The sequence below is a fragment of the Pimephales promelas genome, chromosome 23 (genome assembly GCF_988280905.1).
Source record: "Pimephales promelas chromosome 23, fPimPro1.hap1.1, whole genome shotgun sequence".
NCBI lineage: Eukaryota > Metazoa > Chordata > Actinopteri > Cypriniformes > Leuciscidae > Pimephales > Pimephales promelas.
The window spans coordinates 3,941,403-3,966,594 of NC_142791.1; the positions used below are offsets into that span (position 1 = coordinate 3,941,403).

Here is a 25,192-nt window from a genome sequence, read left to right on the forward strand (position 1 = left end):
ATAATAGCACAGATGTACTTATTTTTAGTTACTAGTTAGTCATTATGTATCCATTCCATATAAAAGTTGTTAATAGAAACATAGTGAATAGTTAATATCTGAGCAACAGATCCCCATATGATTCAGTGGCAAACAATGAGCAACTCATTGCCAGTAACAATGGGATAGATACTTGTCATTATCTGCAAAGGAATAAGTACTAGCCAATCAAATAAATAAGTAGTAACTAACTGAATAGATATTGGAATGATATAGTTGTTAGTGAAACTGAAAAAGATTCTAGTCAGTATAGGATTATTTAATTATTGGATTAGGCTTTCCCTAAATTTCAGTTGAACAGGATTTACGGAGGATTGACTGCCATGAAAGAATTTGACCACAGTTTAGCTTTCCATTCACTTTTTTTATTTTTATGATATTAAAAAATCGCCAGTTTAATATATTTTGTTAATAGGCTTTGAAAGCGGTCCTTTCATCAAGATTTAAAAGGCAGAGTGCAGTGAGATTTATAAACCATTTGGCACTTATTCGCCTTAATCTTGTTGGACTTCCTATATTTGTACTAAGATACTTTATGTTTTCAACGAAGCATTCATGTGACAAAGTCAAATACTGTATGTGTGTGTGTGTAACCGGTGCTAATGCAGAGCCTATAAAAGTTACTCACTAGAGGGAGACATTAACTACATTGCAGTACACTAAGTTTTAAATATAAACTAAGTTATTAAATAACATTTTGTGTGCACAAAATTATAATACAAAAAACTAAAAGCATTTAAATCCCCAATACAATTAATCAGTCGTACAATTGCCCTTTGATAAATTCAATTCGATATGTTACATTTGATTTCAATAGTCTCTATAAGACCTTTATTTTGAAAAAAAAAAAAATATTTACGTGGACTATCCCGGAAGTAAAATCATTTCTGAAGCTTGTGTCTGTTTGTACATTGCTGAAAATCCTCCGCAGGTAGTAAAACAGGAGCCATATGAAGAGTTAGCCAAATTGAATCTTAAACAATATATTATAAACATACATGCATTGCAGAAGATAAAGCAGCTTGTAAAGAGGACGCAATTGTATTGATGTGGAATTGGACCAGGTGTTAGAATACGAAAGGATTTAAGTCCAGCACAAGGTGTCGGGATGAGCTTCTTCAGTTTCGGACAAAGTGCTGAAATTGACGTGGTTTTAAATGATGCCGAGACGAGAAAAAAGGCCGAGCACAAAACAGAGGACGGGAAAAAGGACAAATACTTTCTGTTTTACGACGGGGAGACAGTCTCTGGGAAAGTCAATGTAACCCTGAAAAATCCAGGGAAGAGGCTCGAGCATCAAGGGATCAAAATAGAATTTATCGGGCAAATCGGTAAGTGCAACGTAATATGAACGAGCGATGCTTCATGACGTAACGAATGTGCTGTAATGTTACCGCTCAATACAACATGTACATCTGTGTTTCTGTGCTTATTTTTATTTTATTTATTTTTTTCATGTAAATTTCATAAAGCGGACTCAGACTGAAGCATTAGAAATGCTGAAGTGTCAAATTACAAAAACCTTGTCTCGTGACAAATGACATATTAACGATGATCGAATCGTTCTTTCGAGTTGAATATTTTCAATGAATCGAACGAACCGGTTCACTAAACAGGTCTTAATGATTCCTACACGATTCGGATCGAATCCTTCTGAGATCGCTCCTCGATATCTTTTTTCTAAAGGAAAAGATTAAACACTAGTATCCTATTCTGCACTCATCCAATAACTCGTTCCTCACCGACCTGTTGATCCGTCCTGTTTAGTAATTTTCCGTAATTATCGAGAACCGTTGAGGAGGTGAATATATTTTTAATAGTCAATAAACATAAATGTTACAAATAAATATAGTTAAAAAAAATAGTATTAACACTTTTCAGCTATGAAAAGTAAATAAAATATAGTTTTATTTAATGTATTTGCAAATTTTAGGTTCTAAATAAATACCACAATATTAGCTGAATCATGCATACAACAAATTGAAATGGGAATTTCGCTACATGCAAAATAAATAAACACCCTTATAATTAAAACCCATTTTGAGCACCAAAATGTGCTACTCATAAAATAATAATTGAATTTTTTAGCCTGTTCTTTGAATGTGATCTGTTCAAAAGAACCGATTCTCCGAAGTGAGTCAACTTCCTATCTCTAGTAAAAAAGGCGGTATAGAAACCACACCTCTGGATGCTTGCCACAAGCAATAGATCCTGTTTTTTATATTCAGTAATGAACAGTTTCCCTAAACTGTTCTTGTTCTAAGTTACTCATTGTTCTAAGTTAACACTATTTTTAAAGCCATGCAGTATACCCTTGAAGAAAGAAATGTTAAGTTACCTGGATGTATAGAAAATGTCAAATGTTTTCCCTGATATTTATACATCCTTATTTTTGTTGTATTTTAAAGGGTTAATTCACCGGCCTCATGTTGTTCCAAACCTAACTCAAACCATTAAAGAATTGTTTGAGAATAAAACAGAGTACACAAACAAAATATGCTAATTTATTATCACATTTTCTCTCTGGTGTCTTGTTAATTTTCTTTGTAGAATTGTACTATGACAGAGGAAACCATCATGAGTTTGTCTCTCTGGTAAAGGATTTAGCTCGGCCTGGAGAAATGGCTCAATCTCAGACCTTTGATTTTGAGTTCACACATGTGGAGAAACCGTACGAGTCCTACACGGGCCAGAATGTAAAACTACGGTATGTGTTCCTATCATTGTGTAGTTCAGTAAAGATTGTGTATATGAGCTCACACAACAATATGTTGTACATTTATTTGATAGACTTAACATCAAATCATATATATATATAATTAGAGTAATGAACTCTAATTTTTTCCCTCAGCTATTTCCTGCGGGCAACCATCAGCAGGAGACTGAATGACATCTGCAAAGAGATGGACATCGTAGTGCACACGCTCAGTACGTATCCAGAACTCAACTCCTCCATAAAGATGGAAGTGGGAATTGAGGACTGTCTACACATTGAGTTTGAGTACAACAAGTCGAAGTAAGTCTGAAAAACAGCCAGAGGATGAGGTGTTTTTATGTCTTAGATGATTTGTAAATGTTAAAATAGTTCAATAAAATTCATATTTTTCACTTACTGATACATTGTTTTGCATTTCCCCCTGTTTCTTCCCCTCCTAAAAATCTTGAAAATGGCAGGTATCATCTCAAAGATGTGATTGTGGGGAAGATCTATTTCCTATTGGTGCGAATTAAGATCAAACACATGGAAATTGATATTATTAAACGGGAGACAACAGGGACAGGGCCAAATGTGTACCATGAAAATGACACCATTGCAAAATACGAGATTATGGATGGAGCACCTGTCCGAGGTATGAAACAATTAATAGATCACACACATTTTTATTTGCTATCCTATGTGTATATGACTTTCTTCAGTCGAACACAATCAGAGTTATATTAAATAATATCCTGGCTCTTCCCAGTTTTGTAATGGCATTGAATAGTGGCCAAGCTTTTGAAGCTCCAAAAAGACCATTCACCCATCAAAAAAAGTAATCCATACCACTCCAAGGGGTTAATAAAAGCCTATAAAGGTTAAAAAAATCTCCATATTTCTGAAAGTGGATCAAACTGAGCACCACAACACACTTGTAACCAATCACCAGTAGGGGGCATTTACACTCATTTGTATTTTGTCTTTAATGGCTTTAGGTGAATCCATCCCCATCCGTCTTTTTCTGGCTGGGTACGAGATGACGCCCACCATGAGGGACATTAATAAGAAATTCTCTGTTCGTTATTACCTGAATCTCGTACTCATTGATGAAGAAGAGCGACGTTACTTCAAACAACAGGTTGGTGTTAAAAAAAATGAAAAATAGGGAACTAAATATGTAAAACAATTAGTTATGCATTTTGTGTTTAAAGGGGTGGTAAAGTACGATTTCACTTTTCTAACTTTAGTTAAAACGCTCAAAGTTCAAAGCAAAGAAGATATTTGCTTTTAAAGAAAAGGACTACAACAAATGGCTGGTAGGGACTACACGCGGGTGACATCACCAACCCTAAAATGTACATAAACCCCGCCCCCGGGAACACTCCATGTTGAGAAGAGGAAGAGTTGTATAAGAGTACATTTGTGAATCAGCTCAAACTTTAGCATCCATTTTTTCACATGCAATAGAAAGTGTTTATCTCACAACAGTTCATATAAGAGTGATTTATAGATTACCATGACAATATGCTAATTGAAGATAGTTAACTCCACATCAGGAACAAAAATGCATCAACTAACTATTCAGAGACGTCCTGTTTTATTCTACAGGAGTCTCCTTTGACTAATTCCGTTTTAACATTAAAGGGAGAACAGTTTTTTCTGTCATTCTAATGTGTCTGCGTAATCGCAGCTGGTAACACACACCCGCCCTTTGGAGCAGCTCATTTGCATTTAAAGGGCCAGGCACAAAACAGTGCTTTTGCAAACCCTTTAAAAGCGACAACTTTAACATGCTATATAAAAATATCTGTGGGGTATTTCGTGCTAAAACCTCACACACACACACACACACACACACTCTGGGGACATCAGAGATTTATTTTACATCTTGTGAAAATGGCATTTTACCACCCCTTTAAGGATTCATACTTGTTTCCCTAGCAATGGTGAAATAATCATTAATTGTTTGGAACATGTGTTATTTATTTATCATCATAGGAGATTACACTATGGAGGAAGGGAGACATTGTGAGGAAGAGCATGTCCCATCAGGCCGCCATCGCCTCCCAGCGCTTCGAGGGCTCGGCAAGCTCAGAGAAAGCACTCTCTCAAGCTAAAGAGGACAGCAACTAAACCTAACCATGTCAGCTAATCGTCTCATGTGTGTATGTGTTAGAGAGAGTGTGTGTGCATGGATTTAAAGAAGGCGCGTGCTCCCAAAATAGATTGAGCAACGTAAACATGATATTTCGCATTCCTTAACATTGCGGTTTATGATCAACAAGTTCTTAAGTAGCTTTTAAAAAAGGGATGAATGTGAAAAGCAGAAACACTGATTCCAAAAAACACGATTTGATATTTACAAATTCTTCCTGGCGGTTCCTCTGAGATTGTTTACTTTTGTTGTCCGCCACCCTGGAATTAATTGATTTATTGACCGTATATTTAATTGAAGCATTTCAGCAGTCCATCTAGACAACACAAACACATTCCATCTCTATCTTCCTTTACCAGCCTTTTTAAAGTTCTGTATTGAATGGTTTGTTATTGTAGATTTCTTCTTTCATAACATATACATTGCATAAAGTGTTCAGTTTCTGTTTTCTAATGAAATGGTATTTAACTAATTCATATTTTAGTGATTTTTTTTATATATATATATATATATGCTTACCAATACATGCCTTTTTACGTTTTGTTTCCATTCCTGAAGATAAATTATAAGCACTTCAGGGTTTTTGCCAATGTGATTTTAGTGTCTCAGGAGGAACCCTAAACTCCATATCAGCCTCAAATTAATCACACATTTCAGTTTAGATTCAACTAACAAACCAAATTAATTTCCCTACAAGTATGTAGCTGAACTGAAATGCACCTATTTTAAAGTCTGACAGCTCCTTGCCATATTTTAAAATGTAGGGGAAAACATTGAAATTGAATTCAGTATTATTGCTGTTATAGTTTGGTTATGGGAAACCAAAATGTTTGACGTTGTTGGTTGAAATTTCTTGGGTAACACTTTACAATAAGGTTAACTATTGAACAACCATATTTTAAAGTGTTACTACGTTGTCACAGGCTGCTTTGATGTTTAAAGTTCTTTAATTCCTGTCCGTGAATAATTTCTTGAATTCAGGAGGCATTAATGTCTTTTTTTTTTTTAACCAACACTGGAGATCAGCTCTCATATTACGTCATTGCTCTAACCTTTTACTAACCAATATATGACCTGCAATCTTTGACCATACCAGTGCACCTTAAGCTGTTAAAGTGAACAGGATGAAGCAGAAGCATTAACACTTAGCGCACTATACGGGATGTCCTGGAAGTGATTGCACACCCATTTTGAAATTGCAACCCCATAGACCTCAGTCAAATAAGTGCCATATTTAATTTTTGTCTGCGAAGGATAGAACTACAGTGAGTTCAATGAATTATACTGTTCTTTAATATCAATCTGATTGTTCGGCTGACGAAATGTCTTGATCTAATACCTTAAGACAGTGCGTGCACATGTAAAGACTGTAAATCGATCCCTCACAACCTCGTTTTCACATGCATTCAATTTAATATGGCTTCTAACCTGACAAAGGTTTATTACGGCTGCCTTTCAGAGCAGTGCTCTGTTAGTGGCTCTCACTGTTGTGATTATTTCTTGTCATGTTAGGACCATTGGAGGTGTTTATCCGCCCGAAAAACCAGAATGAATGATCTCATCATGATTGATCTCCCTTCTTTGAGACTGCAATTTCACAATATTGGTCTTTTGTTAGTACTTGCATTCAATTAAGTAAGAAAATAAAAGTTCCTTGTGTCAGGGAATGAATATAAACTGAGATCTAGATCTGAAAAATGATTATGAGATATTGATGAAACACAATAGGCTTGGAATATTGTTAGCTAAAATGCCTTTATATATATATGAAGAGTTCAGATGCAAAAGCCTCTAAATGCCATTTGAAATTTTCTTCTAGAATGATCATTTTTATCAAGCTTGTATATTTAAGTTCAGTGATTTCACTTAAATGGCAATGATGATTGCCTATTAATTGTTATTTAAGTGAAATTACTGAACTTAAATATACAAGTTTGATAAAAATCATCATTCAAGAAGAAAATTTCAAATGGCATTTAGAGGCTTTTGCATCTGAACTCTTCATATATATATATATATATATATATATATATATATATATATGTTTATATATGGCATGAAAAGAACCCTTGCTTTTGGTGTCAAACGAAAACATGACAAGGCCCATCACTGAGGACTAAAGCTCCCGTTTTGATGTGTACAGTAAGTCATACCTCTGCTGTCTGTTTTTACAAATCTAAAGCATCTCTTTGCTGAATATTCATGGCTCTGTGCCAGACTGTGTTTACTGACTTGATGTATATGGTAAATTAGCACTGTGTCTCCTTCCAAAACAAAGAAGGAACCAAGAATTAATTGTTTCCTAACTTTCTTTACATTTATCATTGTGCAAAAAAGTGCTGCTTAAAATGGCATTAGATAACCATATTTCTATATTAATATTATGTATGTACAGTATATATTTACAGAATTGTAAGTATATGATTTAGAAATCACTCTAAGGTACTAGCAGAGTTTACAAAAGGGATTCTAGATCTGTGCTAGATGTCAAACAGGAGTGCAGAACACACATGTGATCTAAATGCTCTTTCAGTACTTGTGCTGTATATGAAATTTGTTTTTACTGATTCCTCAAAAAAACAACAAAAACAACGCTCTTTTCCCTCATAGAAACTTCCAGTGTGTCACGTGTCCTCATTTCACCAGCAATGGCACTCAGTGTCAATGGCGCCACCAGGGGGTGGCCAGGGGTGGCCATGGCCACCCCTGGCCGACTCCTGGCCACCCCATTGGCCACCCCAATGGCCAGTATTAATTTTTGTAGCATCAGTTATGCATTTTATAAATAAGTCAAAAATATTCTTAAGTAAAAGAAGACGGGGAATTATGTGTCGTGACGTGCTTTTTAAGTGCCAAATGGTATACTGTTATAGCAGCTTTTAGGTGCGTTTTTGCCACGTTCGGACAGGCAGGGATGCAAACAGCGCGCTTTTCGGCACCTCCCGCTTTTTTTACGTCAGTTTGGGTGACAAAGTCATCTGAAGTCATTCCATAGCTTAACGTGAGGGACAGAACAGAAGTATATTTACATCATTAAAGTATAAACTCGTTTTCCCTCCTCTGCGGCTGTCATCATTCTCCATTCATATTCAAACAGCACGCGCGCCTCTTGGATGCACGGTAAAACTCTCTCCAATATGATATATTGACATTATAAATGCATGATCTGTAGATAAAAGTCTGTATATTCGCATAAAATTACTTTATTTTCTTGGAGTTTGTTGCTGTTTTTAAACGACTCACTACCGTGTTCTGTTAGATCACACATACATATCACAAGGATTATGAATCGGCATCAAACGCACAATAACTGTGAAACAAAGGAACAAATCGCACTTGGATTTGTGCGCTCAACATTTCTTCGATTTGTGACATGAGCTTTTAAATGCACACTTCTGAAGCGCAGTGCTGCTGCACACTGTGACTCCATGTTGCTTTGAGCACATCAATCTGCACCCGCGATGCGCATACACGCTGTGTGCTCTCTGTTTTTCATGTAATCATGGGTTTGCGCACTGAAATATTATTAAAAGCCAATATATTTTGTTATACCTAGCCTGCTCAATACATTTTAAATAAGCATAATTTAATTGTATATAATTTATTTGTAGTTTAGGCTATGCACTTCTGAATTCTTGACATTAATATATAAATATAAAATTGTGACATGATTGCCTGATTGAATTTTAAAAGAGAACTAATAGTAATTTGTTTTATTAACATATTTAGATTTTATAAAATTACTGTGCAGATTTTTTCAAGAATTACTTTTTGCTGCTGATGTATACACTCATTAAGTGTATTAAAAATTCATAATACATTTATGTAATATTTAAATGTGTTAACTGTAATCTTACACTGCAAACTAATAACTTAAAAATGATTAAATTCATCACAATTATGTAAGTATCTGGAAATTTACTGTGGGGCAAGGACCCTTATATATCATATAATATATATCATTATACAATGTAATATATATTAGTTGGGCCCTACTAATATAATTAGTAACATTAAATATTACACAACAAACCAAAGTATATCAGTAGGAGTTTCCTTAAGTCTTTCTGATAGTTTTCTACAGGCTGGTTTATTACAACAGTAGAAAACAATTCTGAAATTATGGTTTATACTGTAGTTTTGGTGTGCCACCCCAAGATTTTAACTGGCCCCATCTGGCCACCCCTACGAAAAATTTCTGGAGGCGCCACTGCTCAGTGTAAAATGAAACTGATATATGGGGGAAATGGCTCGTTTTGAGGGTAATTTGGGTATCTAAATGGTTCATATCAGTCAGCAGCAGTGGCACTTGATAACCCCTAGAGGGCAGAATTATGCCTTATTTGACTAGTCAGCACACAGTCATAGCCATTTTGATGAGAAAAGGCCACATTTTTTAATTAATCAATGTATCATGGTTTCTGAAAAGAGCAGTTAAACAGCACAACTTTGTAATAGTAAGAAATGTTTCTTGCAGCACCAAATAAGTATTTTAGGATGATTTCTGAAGGATCATGTGACTGAAGGCTGGAGCGATTATGCTGAAAATTCAGCTTTGCCATCACAGGACAGGAATATATTACATTTTAAAATAAATTCAAAGAGAAAACAGTTATTTTAAATTGACGAGTATAAAGGAAGACCCTCTAGCCGATGAGTTTACAACAGTGCTCTGGCTTTGAGAAGATTATGTTATTGATCGTCTGGCCGTGGTGCTGACAGCTGTGTTTTCCAAGTGAATTCTGAAGCAGAAGAGAAACCTGGATGAGTATTGATCATAGCTGATGTCCGCTTTCTCTACATCTGCAGAATTCAAGCCCATACACTCTAATGAGGCCTGAGGAGAAATAACAAGCCTTTGTATTCAAATCCTGAACTGAATCTGTCACACAATACAGAGAGTAGCCGTGAAGCAGACGTATTCCTCGGGGAGTCTGTTTTGTTCCTTGTGTGCAATAAAATCACTTTTCATTTAGGAAAATGCAATCTAATTTCTAAAAAATAAATAAAAGGTTTCGGTTGAAATAATACTAGTGCTTAATTTTAACGATTAATCGTAATTACTTGCATCAAACTTAATGTTTTGTAAAAAAAAAAATATATATATAAATACATACCACATATATGTGTTATATATATATATATATATATATATATGTGTGTGTGTAAATATTAGGGCTGGGCAACGGTTAATCGCAATTAAAATAAAAGTTTGTGTGTACATAATATATTATTTCTCATATATAAATACACACACATGCATGTAGTATATATTTAAGAAATATTTGCATGAATATACTATACATAATTTATATTAAATATAAATATTTTATATATTAATAACACATTTTTCTTAAATATATACATGCATGTGTCTGAATTTTTATATACAAAATAATTATACACAGTACACACATATTATGTAAACACAAACTTTTATTTTGGATGAGATTAATCGCAACTAATCGTTGCACAGCCCTAGTAAATATATATTTACAAACTTTTATGTTACATGTGGTTTTTTGCGATTAATCGATTTGACAGCACTAAATAATATCAATCAATAATAATTATTGCTATTACTGCTAATAATAACGATAAATTAATATTTAAGGTCAAGGTTTATTTATTAAGCACATTTACAAACAGTCACTACTGCCCCAAAGTGCTGTACAAGTAGAAATAACAAAAATTAAACACAATAAATATTTAAAAAAAACATTTAGAAACTACTATTCGAAAAAAATATTTTAAAACAGACAGCAATTAATAAAAATTTCACAACTCAGCTGATTAAACGTCAATGCAAAAAGGTGAGTCTTTTAGTTTAACATTATCCAGTTTAATATTATCATTAAACGTTTAATACATTATAGAATTTTTATGAATAAATATGTCAATGGCAATTTATTTGAGTTTACTGATTTTTTTTTTTTTTGCCAAAGGTGACAGTACCGTCTTGCCCTACAAAAGAACTGGAGGCTAATTTGGGCAGCATAGTTCACTATCGCAGCATAAATAGTAAATTCCAGCTGAAACAACATCTTAGCTCGTTAAATTAAGTGGCCAAATTATTCAGACCTCTTAGGCCTTCAGTGTTTGGAGGCGTGGAGCTAATAGGCCAGTTCCAATCCTTCACCAATAACCACAGCAACCGCTCCAAGCGCAATGCTCAGCTGCACAAACCCGGTTACCATAGCGACAGGGCCTCCGTCATTCCCAATCTTTTGACTGTATTGTGGAGGAGAGTTGCATCTGTGTGAGCAGGGGGAGTCTTGCACAGGAAATCAGGTCATTGTGTGTGTTTCTTTTTTATTATTATAGCTAATATAATAAGGACGGAGAGTGAATAAAATAATCTATGACCTTATTTTTAAATTAACTAAGATCATGAGTTGTTGTTTTTGTTGTTGTTGTTGTTGTTGTTTTTTTTAAAGAAAGACATCCCTGTTTTTGATATGGTAATTGGAAGGGGCTTTGAATGATGTTTTCAGATGGTCGAAACCATGCAGCTTTGATGATAAAAAATAGATTGTTTTATGATCTAAGTGTTTTGTAGTTATTGAATACATTAGACAATGATTGACACTCCCATATGAGATGATGTCATATTTGTCTTTGAGCTTTGCACAATAATCCTCCCCCTTCACAAAGACCCACTACTGTTACTTTCTGCTCTCTCCTCCTTCATATTAACCATTAATGGACTCACATGGTTTGAAGTCTATTAGACAAAGCCGTGCCACATGCATACAGCCAACAAATGAACCAAACTATATCAAATATAATGTATTAAAAGCATGATAGAATTAACCATTTTAAAGCAGCCAGTAGCAATAATGCAAGTACACTTGCATTTGTATTTTAGTCACGCAGCTTCAAGCACAGAAACACATTTCTGAGTAAATCTGGCCACATGGAAAGGAAGCTTTACTATATAAGGACTGGACATCCTGGGATGTCTAAGCTCTATTTATGCAGCGTGTGCCACACTCTTGTTGTTTCCCACAGTCATCTGCTCAAAACTGTGAAAGCATTGTCTGTAATCCACAAAATCAGATGCTAATCCCTGGAATATGGCAACCCAATTTTGAGCAGCTTGTATGCATTCAGACACATGCATGCAGGATAGCGTCTCTAACTGTATGGGTCTTTTTAAAGGCTGAGATGCCGATTAAGAGCCGTGAAGGATTAAGGGCAGCAGGGAGAGTGGGATAACACACAGGAGGTGTGTGTGACGTAAAGGGGCGGATGGGCAATACGATGACTAAACTAAACTGGCTCTTTATGCCCCATCAGGTCCTATAAATCACAGTCTTTGTCTTTGCTGCAATTCTGTCTCTCTGACTCACTGGATGGCCTACAGAGTTTGATAAATATTGGGGTCCAAAAGTCTGAGACCACATCGGCAATCTGTGATCAAATATCAAATATAGACCAGGAAAATTGAAAGTTTTAAGATTTTGAAAAGTTGAAATAGGATGCATCAATTAAAAGACAATACAGATGCCAATTTTTTTCATGGTATGTTTGATAACTGATAAATGCAGATTATAAAAATTCTTCACTATTTTACAAAATATAAATTACATATAAAAAAAACTAAATTATTAATTGCTACAACACTGTAAAAAGTAATTTCAAGATGTTATCACAACATTTTTTCTTTTGTCAAATCAACTTAAATAATTTATCTAGTTCTGATGATTAAATCAATCTCCTTCATTGTATTAACTCACTTTTTCCAGTTCAATCAACTTAATTTTTTTTATTTTAAACCAACAATATTTTTTTTTACAGTGATGTGGGTATCATAATTTATACATTTAAAAAATGGATTTTCAGATTACAAAATATTACATTTAAAAGTGCCATTAATAAATTAGTGTTTTAAAGATTAAGATCAGTAGATGATGGAAGAGTTCATCTAAAATTAAGGGAAATGAGCATGCTAAATGCACACACAAAAAAATTGGCCAATACAGATTCGTGTTATGTTTGATAACTGATAAATTGCAGATTGTCTAAATTTATTACAAATAAAACACTAAAATATATTATTTGAATTTGTTACGAGCAACTTTGTGCACTATTAAAGGCACAAAACGGCAATAACGAATATTTTACTGATATAATGCTTTATTTTTCTAATCCTTATTTAAACATTTACATTTATTCATTTAGCTGACGCTTTTATCCAAAGCGACTTACAATTGCTATATATGTCAGAGGTCGCACGCCTCTGGAGCAACTAGGGCTTAAGTGTCTTGCTCAGGGATACATTGGTGTCTCACAGTGGATTCGAACCCGGGTCTCTCACACCAAAGGCATGTGTCTTATCCACTGCGCCATCACCACTGCCAAACAAAGAAATGTTGACTTAAAATGAATAAAACCTTCCGTCACTAATACAAAGATCTGTAAAACAATTATTAAATTATATATAAGATTTTCAGCAGTTCTCTCAGTATTTTGGACCCCAATATGACCCTGCAACATTATTAATATACTGTGATCTTGCCACAATTCTATCTTTAATCTCAACAGGAATGACTGACAGCAAGGAGCCGGCGTGCATTTTGTTAGCACAGCTTTCTCATTGAAAATCCCTTGAGCGTGCTTTGAGGGGTAATGAGAGGGGGACCCTGCCAAGAGACCCCTGATGTGTCCGATGACAATCGAGTTCAAGGTGTGAATAAAGCTCTTCTCTCCATTACCTCTGTTTTTTTTCCTTCCTCATGAATATGGAAGGCTTTGGCTTATGGCAGATCGAGAGGAAGGGAGCGGGAGGGGTAGGGGGCGGAGAGAGTGAGGTGCATGAGGAGAGGAGCAGGAGGGGGAGGGGTGGCGAGGAGGAGGATTCCGTCAGTTGCCGTAGCAATGCGCAGGCTCCGTGGAACAGGAGAGGATGGCTGCTGCTTAATGATCAGAGAACAACACTCAGCGCCTCGGCTGGCTTAGACAAGACGCCGTGGACTAGAGCAGCGTGCTGTGAGCGGCCATCACGACACAGTGCTTACGTGTGAGTGATGGGAATGAACGTGTCCGGTGTTGTTTCATCCCGACCAGGATTTGCTGATGGTGTTTTCGCTCTGACTGTATTGGAATAGCGGTTCTTTCTACCCAGATCTACAAGAAGAGATTCTCTTGCAGGTAATTTGTTCCTCCCTCTCTCTCTCTCTCTCTCTCTCTCTCTCCTCCATCACGCCATTGTTTTCCCGTTATTCCCTCTGGGAAATCGGGTAACCTTGATCTCCATCCGTTATGCATCCATCCCTTTCTTTTTTTTCCATTTTCATTCTGTACATATTTGTAGAAAAAAAAGATTATTTTTATTTGTAAAATTGCACAATTTAAATATCCACCTCTATTTGGATAATCACAGCTATTTTCAAATCCATGTGGCCTAAAGAAATGTTTTAAAACGATCTACAATCATTACAGTGGGATGTTGTATTTTTTTCTCTGCCATGCTTTATGATGTGATCCGCCATATTTCTTCTCATCATGCCTCATCAATTAATCTTATCTTGTGACATGCTACAGTATATTCATTTTTCACAACATAGGTCACACCTGCCACAAACACTCACAAATTCATTCTGTAATCTAAATTTATCCTCTAAGTAGTGCATTTGAGAAATATCTCTTGCATTTATCAGCACAATGATAAATATAATGCACATTTAGATCACGTCATCCTCAATGGAGGTCGCACAGCAAAAGTGTTTTATTCCATTGCCATAGTTTGTGTTCCGTCGATTGATTTGAGGTCAATATGCTATTTACACTCCTGCTCAATTCCACCCCCTTCCCCAGGAATTGTGAATAAGGGCCTGCAGTTTATCACTCTAACATTGAATTACCTCTGTGCTTTGGTCATTGGATTTGGATGTTAAGGTTTTTTTTTAAACTGGTTATGCCCATAGGCACAGAATTATGGATGGCGGAAAAACAAATCAAACTAGAAAGTGGAAAAGGTCACGACCTTAATTCTGACAAAAAAACACATACACACTGGGGTAAAATAATATTGCATTGCTGACTAATGTTGGGGTATAAGCTTATGCAAGCCTGTTTTAAATGGATTTTTATCCTGCAGTCTTTTAGCTTTGACGTTAAGCCTGATAAAGCCGTTCGAGCTCATTCATGGGAACTGTCAGATCACAGGGTGAAAAAGGACGCATGAACTAATGTTATAATTACACTCAGACCGAACTTGAGAGAATCTTCATTCATGAAGAGAATGCAATAGCATCTGTTTTGGGCACGTAAAAACACTCATATTGTAATATTTAATTTGCTAAAACTAAATGTTAATATTTTAAATAGATATAGCGTATTATAAGGCACTAATGAATGCTGCTGTACATAGGCCTACTTTAGCATTGTTTATTATTATATTTGTTGGAGAAAGTGAATTGGAACGAGCAGTAGCTATAATTGCTGTTTGACTTCGGCTGCCTCACAGACCAGGAATTCATCGGGAAAAATCCCAGAGGTTCTGCTGAATCAAGCGCCATGCAAATTAAACACAATTACTTTCACTCTGCTTGAGCAAAATGCAGTCATTCGTGCCCCGTGCTTGCTTAGTGGAAGAGAAAGAAATGAATTTAACGAGATGTCATCTGAGAAAAATTAAATTACACAAGTCTAAATGTTCGTAGTCAAATAAGCCGTACAAAATGTTCTTGACTCGGAGGAAGCCACTGATATATAAATACGGTTTTAGCTGTTTAAGATAAGTGAAAAACGGTGATGACATATTTCACTTTCAGCGTTTTAAATTTTAGACGGTGATTACATATTGACGTTTATTATATTTTTAATCAGGGATTGTTGCAGTGCCGACCTCCACGCGATCAAGAGGGCATCAGGATGGAGGCCCCTCTGGTGTGCCTGGATGAGGAATTCGAGGATCTGCGGCCCTGCAAGATGGAGGAGCTGGAATCAGAGCATCCTCCACGCCGGCCTCACAAAACAATCCCCCTGGCCCCGCTGTGCCGTGAAGACTTCTCAGAGTTAGAGAACTTCTCCGAGATGATGAGCTTCAAGTCCATGGAGGACCTGGTCAATGAATTTGACGAGAAGCTGAATGTGTGCTTCCATAATTACAACACCAAGACAGAAGGCCTGGCACCCGTACGGAACCAATCTCACGCCGAGGAGGATGAGGAGAGGCTTCAAGATGAAGAGTAAGCAAAATATTTTCTGTTCCACTTCCAGAATATTTAAAGGAACACTCTGACTTTTTTGGACTTTAGCTTATTCACTGTATCCCCCAGAGTTAGATAAGTCCATACATACCTTTTTCATCTCTGTGCGTCCTGTTTGACGCACCCACCACTAGCCTAGCTTAGCACAAAGACTGGATGTAAATGGCTACAGCTAGCATACTAATCCTAATAAGTGACAAAATAATGCAAACATTTTTCTATTTACATGTTGTGATTTGTATAGTCACAGAGTGTACAAATCACAAGGTCATATGAGACACAGCCATCTTTTAACCATATAAATATTGGGAACTATATTCTCAGAAGGCAGCACTGCTACTTGGGCGGAGTGATTACCACAGCACCTGAGACGCGCCGAAGCCTTCTGAGAATATAGTTCCCAATATTCATACGGTTAAAAGATACTAGTGTCTCATATTACCTTGTTATTTGTGCACTCTGTGACTATACAAATCACAACATGTAAATAGGATTTTTTTTTTTGCGTTATTTTGTCACTTATTAGGATTAGTGGGGGATACAGTGAATAAGCTAAAGTCCAAAAAAGTCGAAGTGTTCCTTTAACATAAATGCATGTAGGTAGAATAATTAATGAATTGTGCAGTTTGATGGAATTGGCTTCACGTTTTTAAGTATCACCAAATACATGTATGGATACTGTTATCACTTTGCTGATAAATATGCCCATCCAGCTGGCTCTCTCTGCCAGTCAAAGTGAGGACATGTCTCTTTGCCAACTGCCCTGTCAATCAAACTCTATAAAAAACACCCTTTGTCCATCACCAGCTCCTGTCTGCGTGCATGTGTCCATGGTTCGGCCGTGAATTATTCAGCAAATTTTTACACGCCTCAGTGCTTTTGTTTGTCCTGACTTGCCTGTGCTGGCAGCCTGTCACCATCCTCTCTTTACCATCAAATCTGCATCTCGCAACACAGGACAAAAAAAAAAAATCTCTTGGTCTAAATATAGCGCTCATGCATGTTAAAAAACATTCAAATATTGGAAGGAAATAAAAAAAGAGCATTACATTGCGCATTTCCATCAAATATATATATTTTTGGATGCTTTTCTTCAATCTGTAGCATTTTAAGAGAGAAAAAACGAGCATGTCAAGTATTTGAGCATCTTAGTTTGCGCTGTGAATATGTTGTTGATTTATGATTTGTTAGCATGTTATTTTCTGCGTTTCCCGCTGTGATGTGTTCTCATTGCCCGTGGCTTTTGTTCTTGGCTTGAATTCAGACACAAATCTGTCCTTGCGCTAGAATTCAGCCTGTGGCTGTGCATCTGACGAATTATAGAAATAAGCCTGCAGAAATTCCCTTTTTAAACCCGTGGTTGGTAAATATTCTAGTCTGGATGAGATGTTGCTTTTAGAGATCTTCAGACAGTAAACAGAAACTCCTTCAGACAATGACATATGGGTAGACGATGAGTCTGTACCAGTTTGGTGTTGTTGCAGGGCTGGAATGGAGGCTGGTAGGCTTGTGTCTGTATGCCCTCAGAGATCAGCACACTTTGAATGGCCACTTGTTCCCTGGATGACTAGATAGAGGCACAAAGAAAGTGTGGAGAGTAATTTCGGCATGTAGATGAATAGAAAGAAAAGAGAAAGAAAGCATTCACTAGCCTAGTTATATAAACATGAAAAGCAGCTACTTAAAGAGCATCATAAACATGTTGTAGCATCACCGTTCAGCACAAATGCATATAAAATGAATGCTGTACATTGGATCTGTCTCTACATTCCCAGTGATAACAAATCATGATTAATACATACAGTATACGTGAAATTTCTCATTAAAAGTCACTGTTAAAGAATGTATTATTCATATCTCATTTGTTTCATATTCACTGTGTGTCGGTTGGAACATTGTGTATATAAATGTCCATGCATGTGTCTTTGTAGTGTGTGGGATGCTCTGACTGACAACTACATCCCCTCCTCTGTGTCCAGCTGGGATGACCCCGCCTCAGAAACACTGAATGGCAACCTCTCCGATCAAGAGGTAAACATCTGCTCTGCTCTGATAACTTTCATGCTGTTGACATGATAATAGATTTGTATTTCCTGAAGGGTTACTGTATAGATTAGTGTTTTACATCCATATGTTATGGACAACAAATTATTTACCAATGCAGGCACAACCTTTTCTTTTAAATGGGCTATATGTAAGTATTTTGATGTATTAATAATCGCTTTTTATCGACAATCAGTAAACAGCTAGTAACAAAACATAAAAAACAAGACCTTTCCTGACTTATGTTGTTTATGAAAGCCTGTCGGCTGATTTTATGTGAAGGACGCTGGGAAAATCAAAAGGATGTGAAGTTTACACGTGCTCCCGAGAGCCTCTCTTATGTTCAACAACAGCTTATACAATGTTCAGGATAATATCGAAAGAGCTACATATATTCTCAAATATACTTTTTAATCAAACTATACACGTGAATAAAAACTTAAATTAAATCTGTTAATGATATAAGCATCTCTTCATAAGACTTGGATACATATGGATTTATTTTATAAACTCTTCATCAACATTCTTGAAGTGAAGTGTTTGGGGGAATAGATTTTCAATGGAATGACAGAAATCTGTTTTGAAAATGAATGAAAGTCTAATAGATAATGAACAAAACGAAGGAACGAGTAATTTTGAATGAGTAACAAAACGAGTAATTTAAGAAAGAATGTTTGGGTCAACTAACCCTTTAAGTGTAGCTTAAGTGCCTAAATACTGTTATGGCCAGAACTATCATAACAGGGTTATGATCCCTCATCTGTCGACATGATGCCGATGAATTGCAGAACTGGTGCAAACGTATCCACATCAATATGATTAAATTATTTCTTAACTACTGCTTTCTCACCGTTTATTTTGTTATTGAGAGGAAAGTGCATACCACATATTTACATTCATCTAAACGTCGCTCTCAGCAGCATGGATATTCATTAACAGTATATATCGAAGCATAGGAAGTATATCAAGGCATTGAATTATGTCAGTCTCTTTTATGTTAAGAGCACCAGCAATAAGTTGCTGGCTGCAGTTCACTTAACGGCCACAGGTGTTGCTAAAAACAAGGGTTTCTAATTCTAATCTACATATAGCCCCTTTAATACTTAGCTATATTTTGATATTGTTATTATTATTGTTGTTATGTTAATAATATCACTACAAATTGTAGTTAGGGTACTTTAATATTAATATTAATTATATTAATGGAACTGAATTAAGTTGCAAAGCAATTACCATTGAAACACTGGCCAACGAAAAACCCTTCTTGAAATAATATCATTCTCCTTAATGGAAAAAGCATTTATTTCCTCAGAGCAAATGACTGCAGCACTATGAGAGAGTACAGCTTTGCCCTCTTGATTCAGGGTGTGGTATGTTTATGCCAAATGGGCAGCAAATACAGTCACAGGCTGCCAAAAACCTAACCTGATCTACTTTCTCTGACATTCAGCCTGTCACAAGCTTTGCAATAAACAGTTTCTATATCACAAAATATCAGACATTTCCGTATTTTCTTTTATATTCTGTCATCATGATGACACATGTACAGTCTTCATAAATATTATGCTAATTATTACCAACAAATGCAATCGGTCAGATGACTCTTGGTAATCTAATAATGTTAGCTTTTGATTAGTTTTAGCAGTGAAGCACAGGAGATGAGAAGTCAGGTTTTTGTTGTACATCAATGTGGATCAGACAAGCTGTCAAGCATTCTATAAACTACATTTAAAAGCACTCTCCTCAGCACATTAGCAATGAGTGTAATGGAACTATATGGAGCCATTACTCTCTACCATCTCGTCCTATTGATACTGCTGATGCTCCTAAACCTGTTGTGAAATATTTCATTGTCTTGACTTTAAAGATACATGAAAAAGATGAGGATGAGATGAACGAGAAGAATGAAAATGCCAATTGTCTGCGTGATGAACCTCTAATTACAGCTGATCAGGTGAGCCTAACTGAACAGATGTGTTGCACTGATATAAAAAAAAAAAAAAACCTGGATGATTAGATGCTTGTATACAGTAAAGAATTATGTCTTTTGTGATTTATCAAAGGAGTAGTTCACTTTAAAATAAAACTTTTGCTGATAATTTGCTCACACCCATGTCATCCAAGATGTCCATGTCTTTCTTTCTTCAGTCGAAAAGAAATTAAGGTTTTTGATGAAAACTTTCCAGGATTTTTCTCCATATAATGGACTTCAATGGGAACCAAACGATTCAAGGTTCAAAAGACAGTTTCAGTGCAAACTTTTTTTTAAAATGAGCGATCGTTTCGCTTGATAAGACCCTTAATCATCGTCTGAAATCGTTTAAAGCCCTTTGAACAGTTTGCAGTTTGCACTGAAATGGACCTTGAACCGTTTGGTTCCCACTGAAGTCCATTATATGGAGAAAAATCCTGGAATGTTTTCATCAAAAACCTTAATTTTTTTTCGACTAAAGAAAGAATGACAAGGGGGTAAGTAAATTATCAGCAAAAGTTTTTTTAAAAGCAAACTACTCCTTTAATTAATACTTCAAAAGGTAAATAAATTAGTTTGCCAGCATTTTGTGGGAGATAAATTTAGCCTAATACTGTGTTTGAGGGTTTGTTTACATCGGTCAGGTTTACACTTGAACAGTGGCCTAGTTTTAAAGCTTTGCCAGATTTAAAATCAAGAGTGCTATTTATGGGATTGCATTTATTCATTGCGTACAAAGCTTAAATTCAAAACTACTTGTGTCCTTAAAACGTCCACTGAAATCTGTCATTTATTCCCTCACCAGGTGATTGAGGAGATTGTGGAGATGATGGAAAACTCACCAGATCCTGGAGAGACAGAGGAAGAGGAGGACGATGATATCGGGGTCTCTTCCTCTCAAAGCAACCCCTCCTTACTGGAGGAGATCCGCATGCTGTCTCAGGCCTCCAACAACAACTGCTCTTATGAAGGTGCCCAGATAAACCTGCAATTAATAAATACATTCTTCAGATGACACTATACATTAAGACGGAATAAAAAGTAATAATACTGCTTTAAATTTAGTCGGTGGGTAGGTAACAGATTATGTTTATCTTTATGGTTAAAATACAAGAAACAGCATGAGGTTCATCAGCAAAAGTCATCATTATGAGAAGTACCTTTTATTACAAGATCAATGTAAATATGCTTTACATCACCCCAGGAATAGATTGAGAAAGTACTTTCTATTTTAAACCATGTTGTTTCTGATTGATCCCATGGACATACAGTATGTGACAGATCATGTTTTTGAAACCAAAGATGCAGTGAAACAAAAGTGAATGAAAAAAAAAAGCCCATGTCGACTGAAAGCAACACTAAAGAAATATTACATTAGTCACACTCACAGTGTGAGAGTCAAGTGTTGCTCGCTTTGAAACTGGATTTTGTTATGCCGTTTGTCATGCAGGTCTGAGGCTGATGCCGAGCTCGGCGCTGCTTGACATCTTGTGTCGGGTGGAGGCGGCAATACGAGAGTATTCGGAGGAACTGGTGACTCAGCTGGCCCGGAGGGACGAGCTGGAGTTCGAGAAAGAGGTGAAGAACACCTTCATCACTGCTCTAATGGAGGTCCAGAACAGACAGAAGGAGCAAAGGGAGCTGAGCAAGCGCAGGCGTAAGGACAAGGCCATGAGTCTACAAGGATCTACCCGCTCCGAGAAGATTGGGAGCATGCCTGCGAAGGTGAGTGTGTTGAAGTAGATGCATGATGTTTACCTCCATTCAGTCTCCAGACACAGACATCTCTCTCTCTTTACGGTTAATGGACCCCAGCCCATCACTCTTTAGCTGCACTTAGCACTTACTGGACGAGCAGAGGAAGCATTCCCCTGCAGAATGAGCTGTGAAGGCAATACTAGCTTCCTCTTACTGTAATTCCATTACATCATGCAAGTAACTGCATCTCTGAGTCCTCAACGTCCATGTTCTCACAGGGATGGGATGATCATTTTAGTCATTTTGTACACAGAGACTAGAGTTAGTTAATGTGGCAAATTGTGAATCTCAAATTGAATGCATCATTTTCCTGAACCCGGAAGCCAGGGATTTTAGCCGATAAAAGTGAAAGGTTGTTGTTGTTTTTGACAAAACTGGGTATAGAAAAAGAAAGTAGTGTGTAAAAAAATTTTTTTTTTTTGGCCATTATTATAAACTGATACATATTTTCATTTCATGACTGATAAATGGCTGAAATTATTAGTTAAAAAAAATATATTTTTTTAAAAACTATTTTTAAAATTGATATTACAATATTTATATATATATATATATGTGTGTATAAAGGGTTGGTTCACTTTGAAATTAATTTTTGATATGTTTTAGCTTATCTCAAGGGCATCCAAAGATGTAGGTGTCTTTGTTTCCGCAGTAGTTTCAATTTTGATATTTTTAGGTCAAACCGTTCGTGTCTGTCAGTCATATAATGGAGGTCTATGGTCACCACCTCAAAGAGCATGCACAGAGAAGTCCAGATTAAACATGATTTAATGACTCGTAAATGTAAGTACACATTGTCGGCCTAAGACATGAAACGAGCAGTTTGTGTGAGAAAGTATCGTTTTTACCTCATGTAACCACAGCCACGTCCAAGTGATCTCAAGGCGCGGGCGCTTTGTGGCTGTGGTAACAAGAGGTAAAACCGATATAAATACTGTTTGTTTTCTCACACAAACCACTCGTTTCATGTCTTAGGCCGACAATGTGTACTTACATTTACGAGTCATTAAATCATGTTTAATTTGGACTTCTCTGTCCATGCTCTTTGAGGTGGTGACCATAGACCTTCATTATATAACTGTTATCAAAATATAAAAATTGAAACTCCTGTGGAAACAAAGACACCTACATCTTGGATGCCCTTGAGGTAAGCTAAAACATACCAAAAATTAATTTCAAAGTGAACCAACACTTTTAATAGTTTAAAATGCTTACCAGATCGTTTCTCCAGCTTGCACTGTACTGTATGAAAACAGAAACATCTGGTACTAAATATTTTATATTTGAACGTTTTCCAGCGCTTCAGCATGGAGGGTCTGTCCAACATCCTGCAGACAGGGATCAGACAGACCTTTGGGTCCTCAGGGACAGAAAAACAGGTGAGGATGAGCATTTCAGTTAATGCGCTGGATTAAACATATATACTGTAGGCATCTGATCGTAAACTGTTTTTCTTGTGTGTGCTCAAAAGTACCTAAACACAGTCATCCCATATGAGAAAAAAGTGACTCCTCCATCTGTCGACGACTTGCAAATGCTCACAAAAAGTAAGTGTCCTGAACTGCATTAATAATTCAACTAGCTCAAACAGTATGACCCTTACAACGCCAAGCTCATGAGTTTGAGCTTTAAATGATAAAAATGTTAATATGTACAGTGAAGGCTTTGAATAAAAGTATAAATAAAATGTAATATTGTTTTGCAGTTCTGTACGCCATGAAAGAAGACAGTGAGAAGGTCCCGACCCTCCTGACTGACTATATATTAAAAGGTAAATCTAAAATATTTTCAGTGTAGTGTAGATATAAGAAATATATACGTATATATATTACTTTTGAGTACTTTTGAGAAAATAATGCATTTAATTCAAAAATGAATTCCCAGAGTAATACTGTTTTCCAGCTCTAAATATTCTCATAAACAAATATATGTATGCAGAACATTACTTTATCATATCTCCATCCTGCAGTTCTGTGTCCTACCTAAAGTCCTGAGCGTGATCTGCTGTTGGTGAGACTGTGGAGAGGCCAGGTGTCTTCGTGTCTCCTCTCTCAGTTCTCCATCCCGGCTGCATGAGCTCCCTTACCCATTATCAGCGAGGGACCCTGAACATCTAACCATCCTTCTCTTGCTTATCTAATGACCTTTGACCTTGCTCATCTCACTGCCCTTCCTGTATTCACATATCCACGACGTTCATACCACAGCGCCTGGTGCTTTACATGTTTTCTACTATGTACGTTACTTCAGGCCAAAAGCCATATGGAACGTGTAAGCGTAACAGGTGACCTATAATCGGTTTAACTCTACGATCAGGTACTATTTTTATTTTGGAAAGATATGCATAACATAAGACATTTTACTTGATAATTCACATCCGTTCTGAACACAGGTGACGATGAGAAGGGCATTATTCACAATCTTCTGAAGGCGCAGGTGCATTGATTTCGAGAGCACATTTGAAAAATAATCCATCCAGACATTCTGCTTTTTGCCGTTTTAGTATTGTGGCTTAATTTCAGCGACGGTTGGTTGAAGATACAGCATGTTTTAGTGTTCTACATTAATGCCAAGTTATAGGGAGAAACCTTGTGACTCTTCTTTTTTTTCATCCTATGTATGAATTAATTCTAGTTCTACATAATGTGGTTTCTTTGATGATCCATTTATCTAATAAAACTTTTTTTTAATTAACTTTAACTTTCACTCATGACTTGTGCTTCTTTATATATTTCTTATTTACTAAGGGGCATGGAGGAATGTGAAGTATTGCTGAGTTACAGTTCCAATAAATGTCAAACCCTGTAAAAATCTGAATGACTGATTCATTGTAATACCGCAACAATCCACTAGAGGTCAGTCATACGCAGATGATCGACAGCAGAAGCGTAGACAACAGGAGGATTTTTGATGTGAAGTATTATGTTTGCTTACAAGTGGTGGTTTGTTAACCCTAAAAAACAGGTGACATCAAAACTGCTGATAATACCATTAGCCTAAGTTACTCATTATAAAAAATAAAATAAAAAGTTTCCAGAGTCATGGTGCGTGTGTGAGTGACTTTTCTAGATCTGCTAACTTACATGATTATATAACGTTACATTATAATTTATAATTATTTATTAAGCGGTGTTTAGTCCCCTGGGACTGATATTTAGGGGTATTTTACCTTTATGAATGGATTTTTTTTCTAATATATTATTATAAACTGTGATGTTCATTATTTTGTACTTTTGTCTGTTGAATCTTTTGAGTCTATGGTTGAATCACTTTCTAACGTTAATTGAGTCATTTAATTTGATTTAAATTAT

General features: G+C 36.2%; 2 protein-coding genes across 3 annotated transcripts; both read left to right on the forward strand.

Annotated features, from left to right (window-relative positions):
- The first annotated feature begins 904 nt into the window (after nucleotides 1–904).
- Nucleotides 905–6,418, forward strand: vps26bl (vacuolar protein sorting 26 homolog B, like). The gene is made up of 6 exons (XM_039677242.2): nucleotides 905–1,370; nucleotides 2,590–2,746; nucleotides 2,891–3,055; nucleotides 3,214–3,389; nucleotides 3,733–3,875; nucleotides 4,736–6,418. Exons 1-6 carry the CDS (start codon nucleotides 1,148–1,150, stop codon nucleotides 4,868–4,870), a joined length of 999 nt encoding a protein of 332 aa, XP_039533176.1. The 5' UTR covers nucleotides 905–1,147; the 3' UTR covers nucleotides 4,871–6,418.
- Nucleotides 6,419–13,760: 7,342 nt separating this feature from the next.
- On the forward strand, nucleotides 13,761–24,692 carry fez1 (fasciculation and elongation protein zeta 1 (zygin I)). Of its 2 annotated transcripts, none has more exons than XM_039678168.2 (10): nucleotides 13,761–14,045; nucleotides 15,726–16,087; nucleotides 18,088–18,139; nucleotides 20,019–20,105; nucleotides 20,929–21,094; nucleotides 21,574–21,848; nucleotides 23,180–23,260; nucleotides 23,353–23,428; nucleotides 23,587–23,652; nucleotides 23,851–24,692. In XM_039678168.2, the coding sequence occupies exons 2-10, from the start codon at nucleotides 15,771–15,773 to the stop codon at nucleotides 23,865–23,867; spliced, it is 1,137 nt and encodes a 378-aa protein (XP_039534102.1). In that variant the 5' UTR covers nucleotides 13,761–14,045; nucleotides 15,726–15,770; the 3' UTR covers nucleotides 23,868–24,692. The 2 variants fall into 2 exon arrangements, with proteins under 2 accessions (XP_039534102.1, XP_039534101.1); XM_039678167.2 differs by having other exon boundaries at nucleotides 13,762–14,045; nucleotides 18,040–18,139.
- Nucleotides 24,693–25,192: the final 500 nt, after the last annotated feature.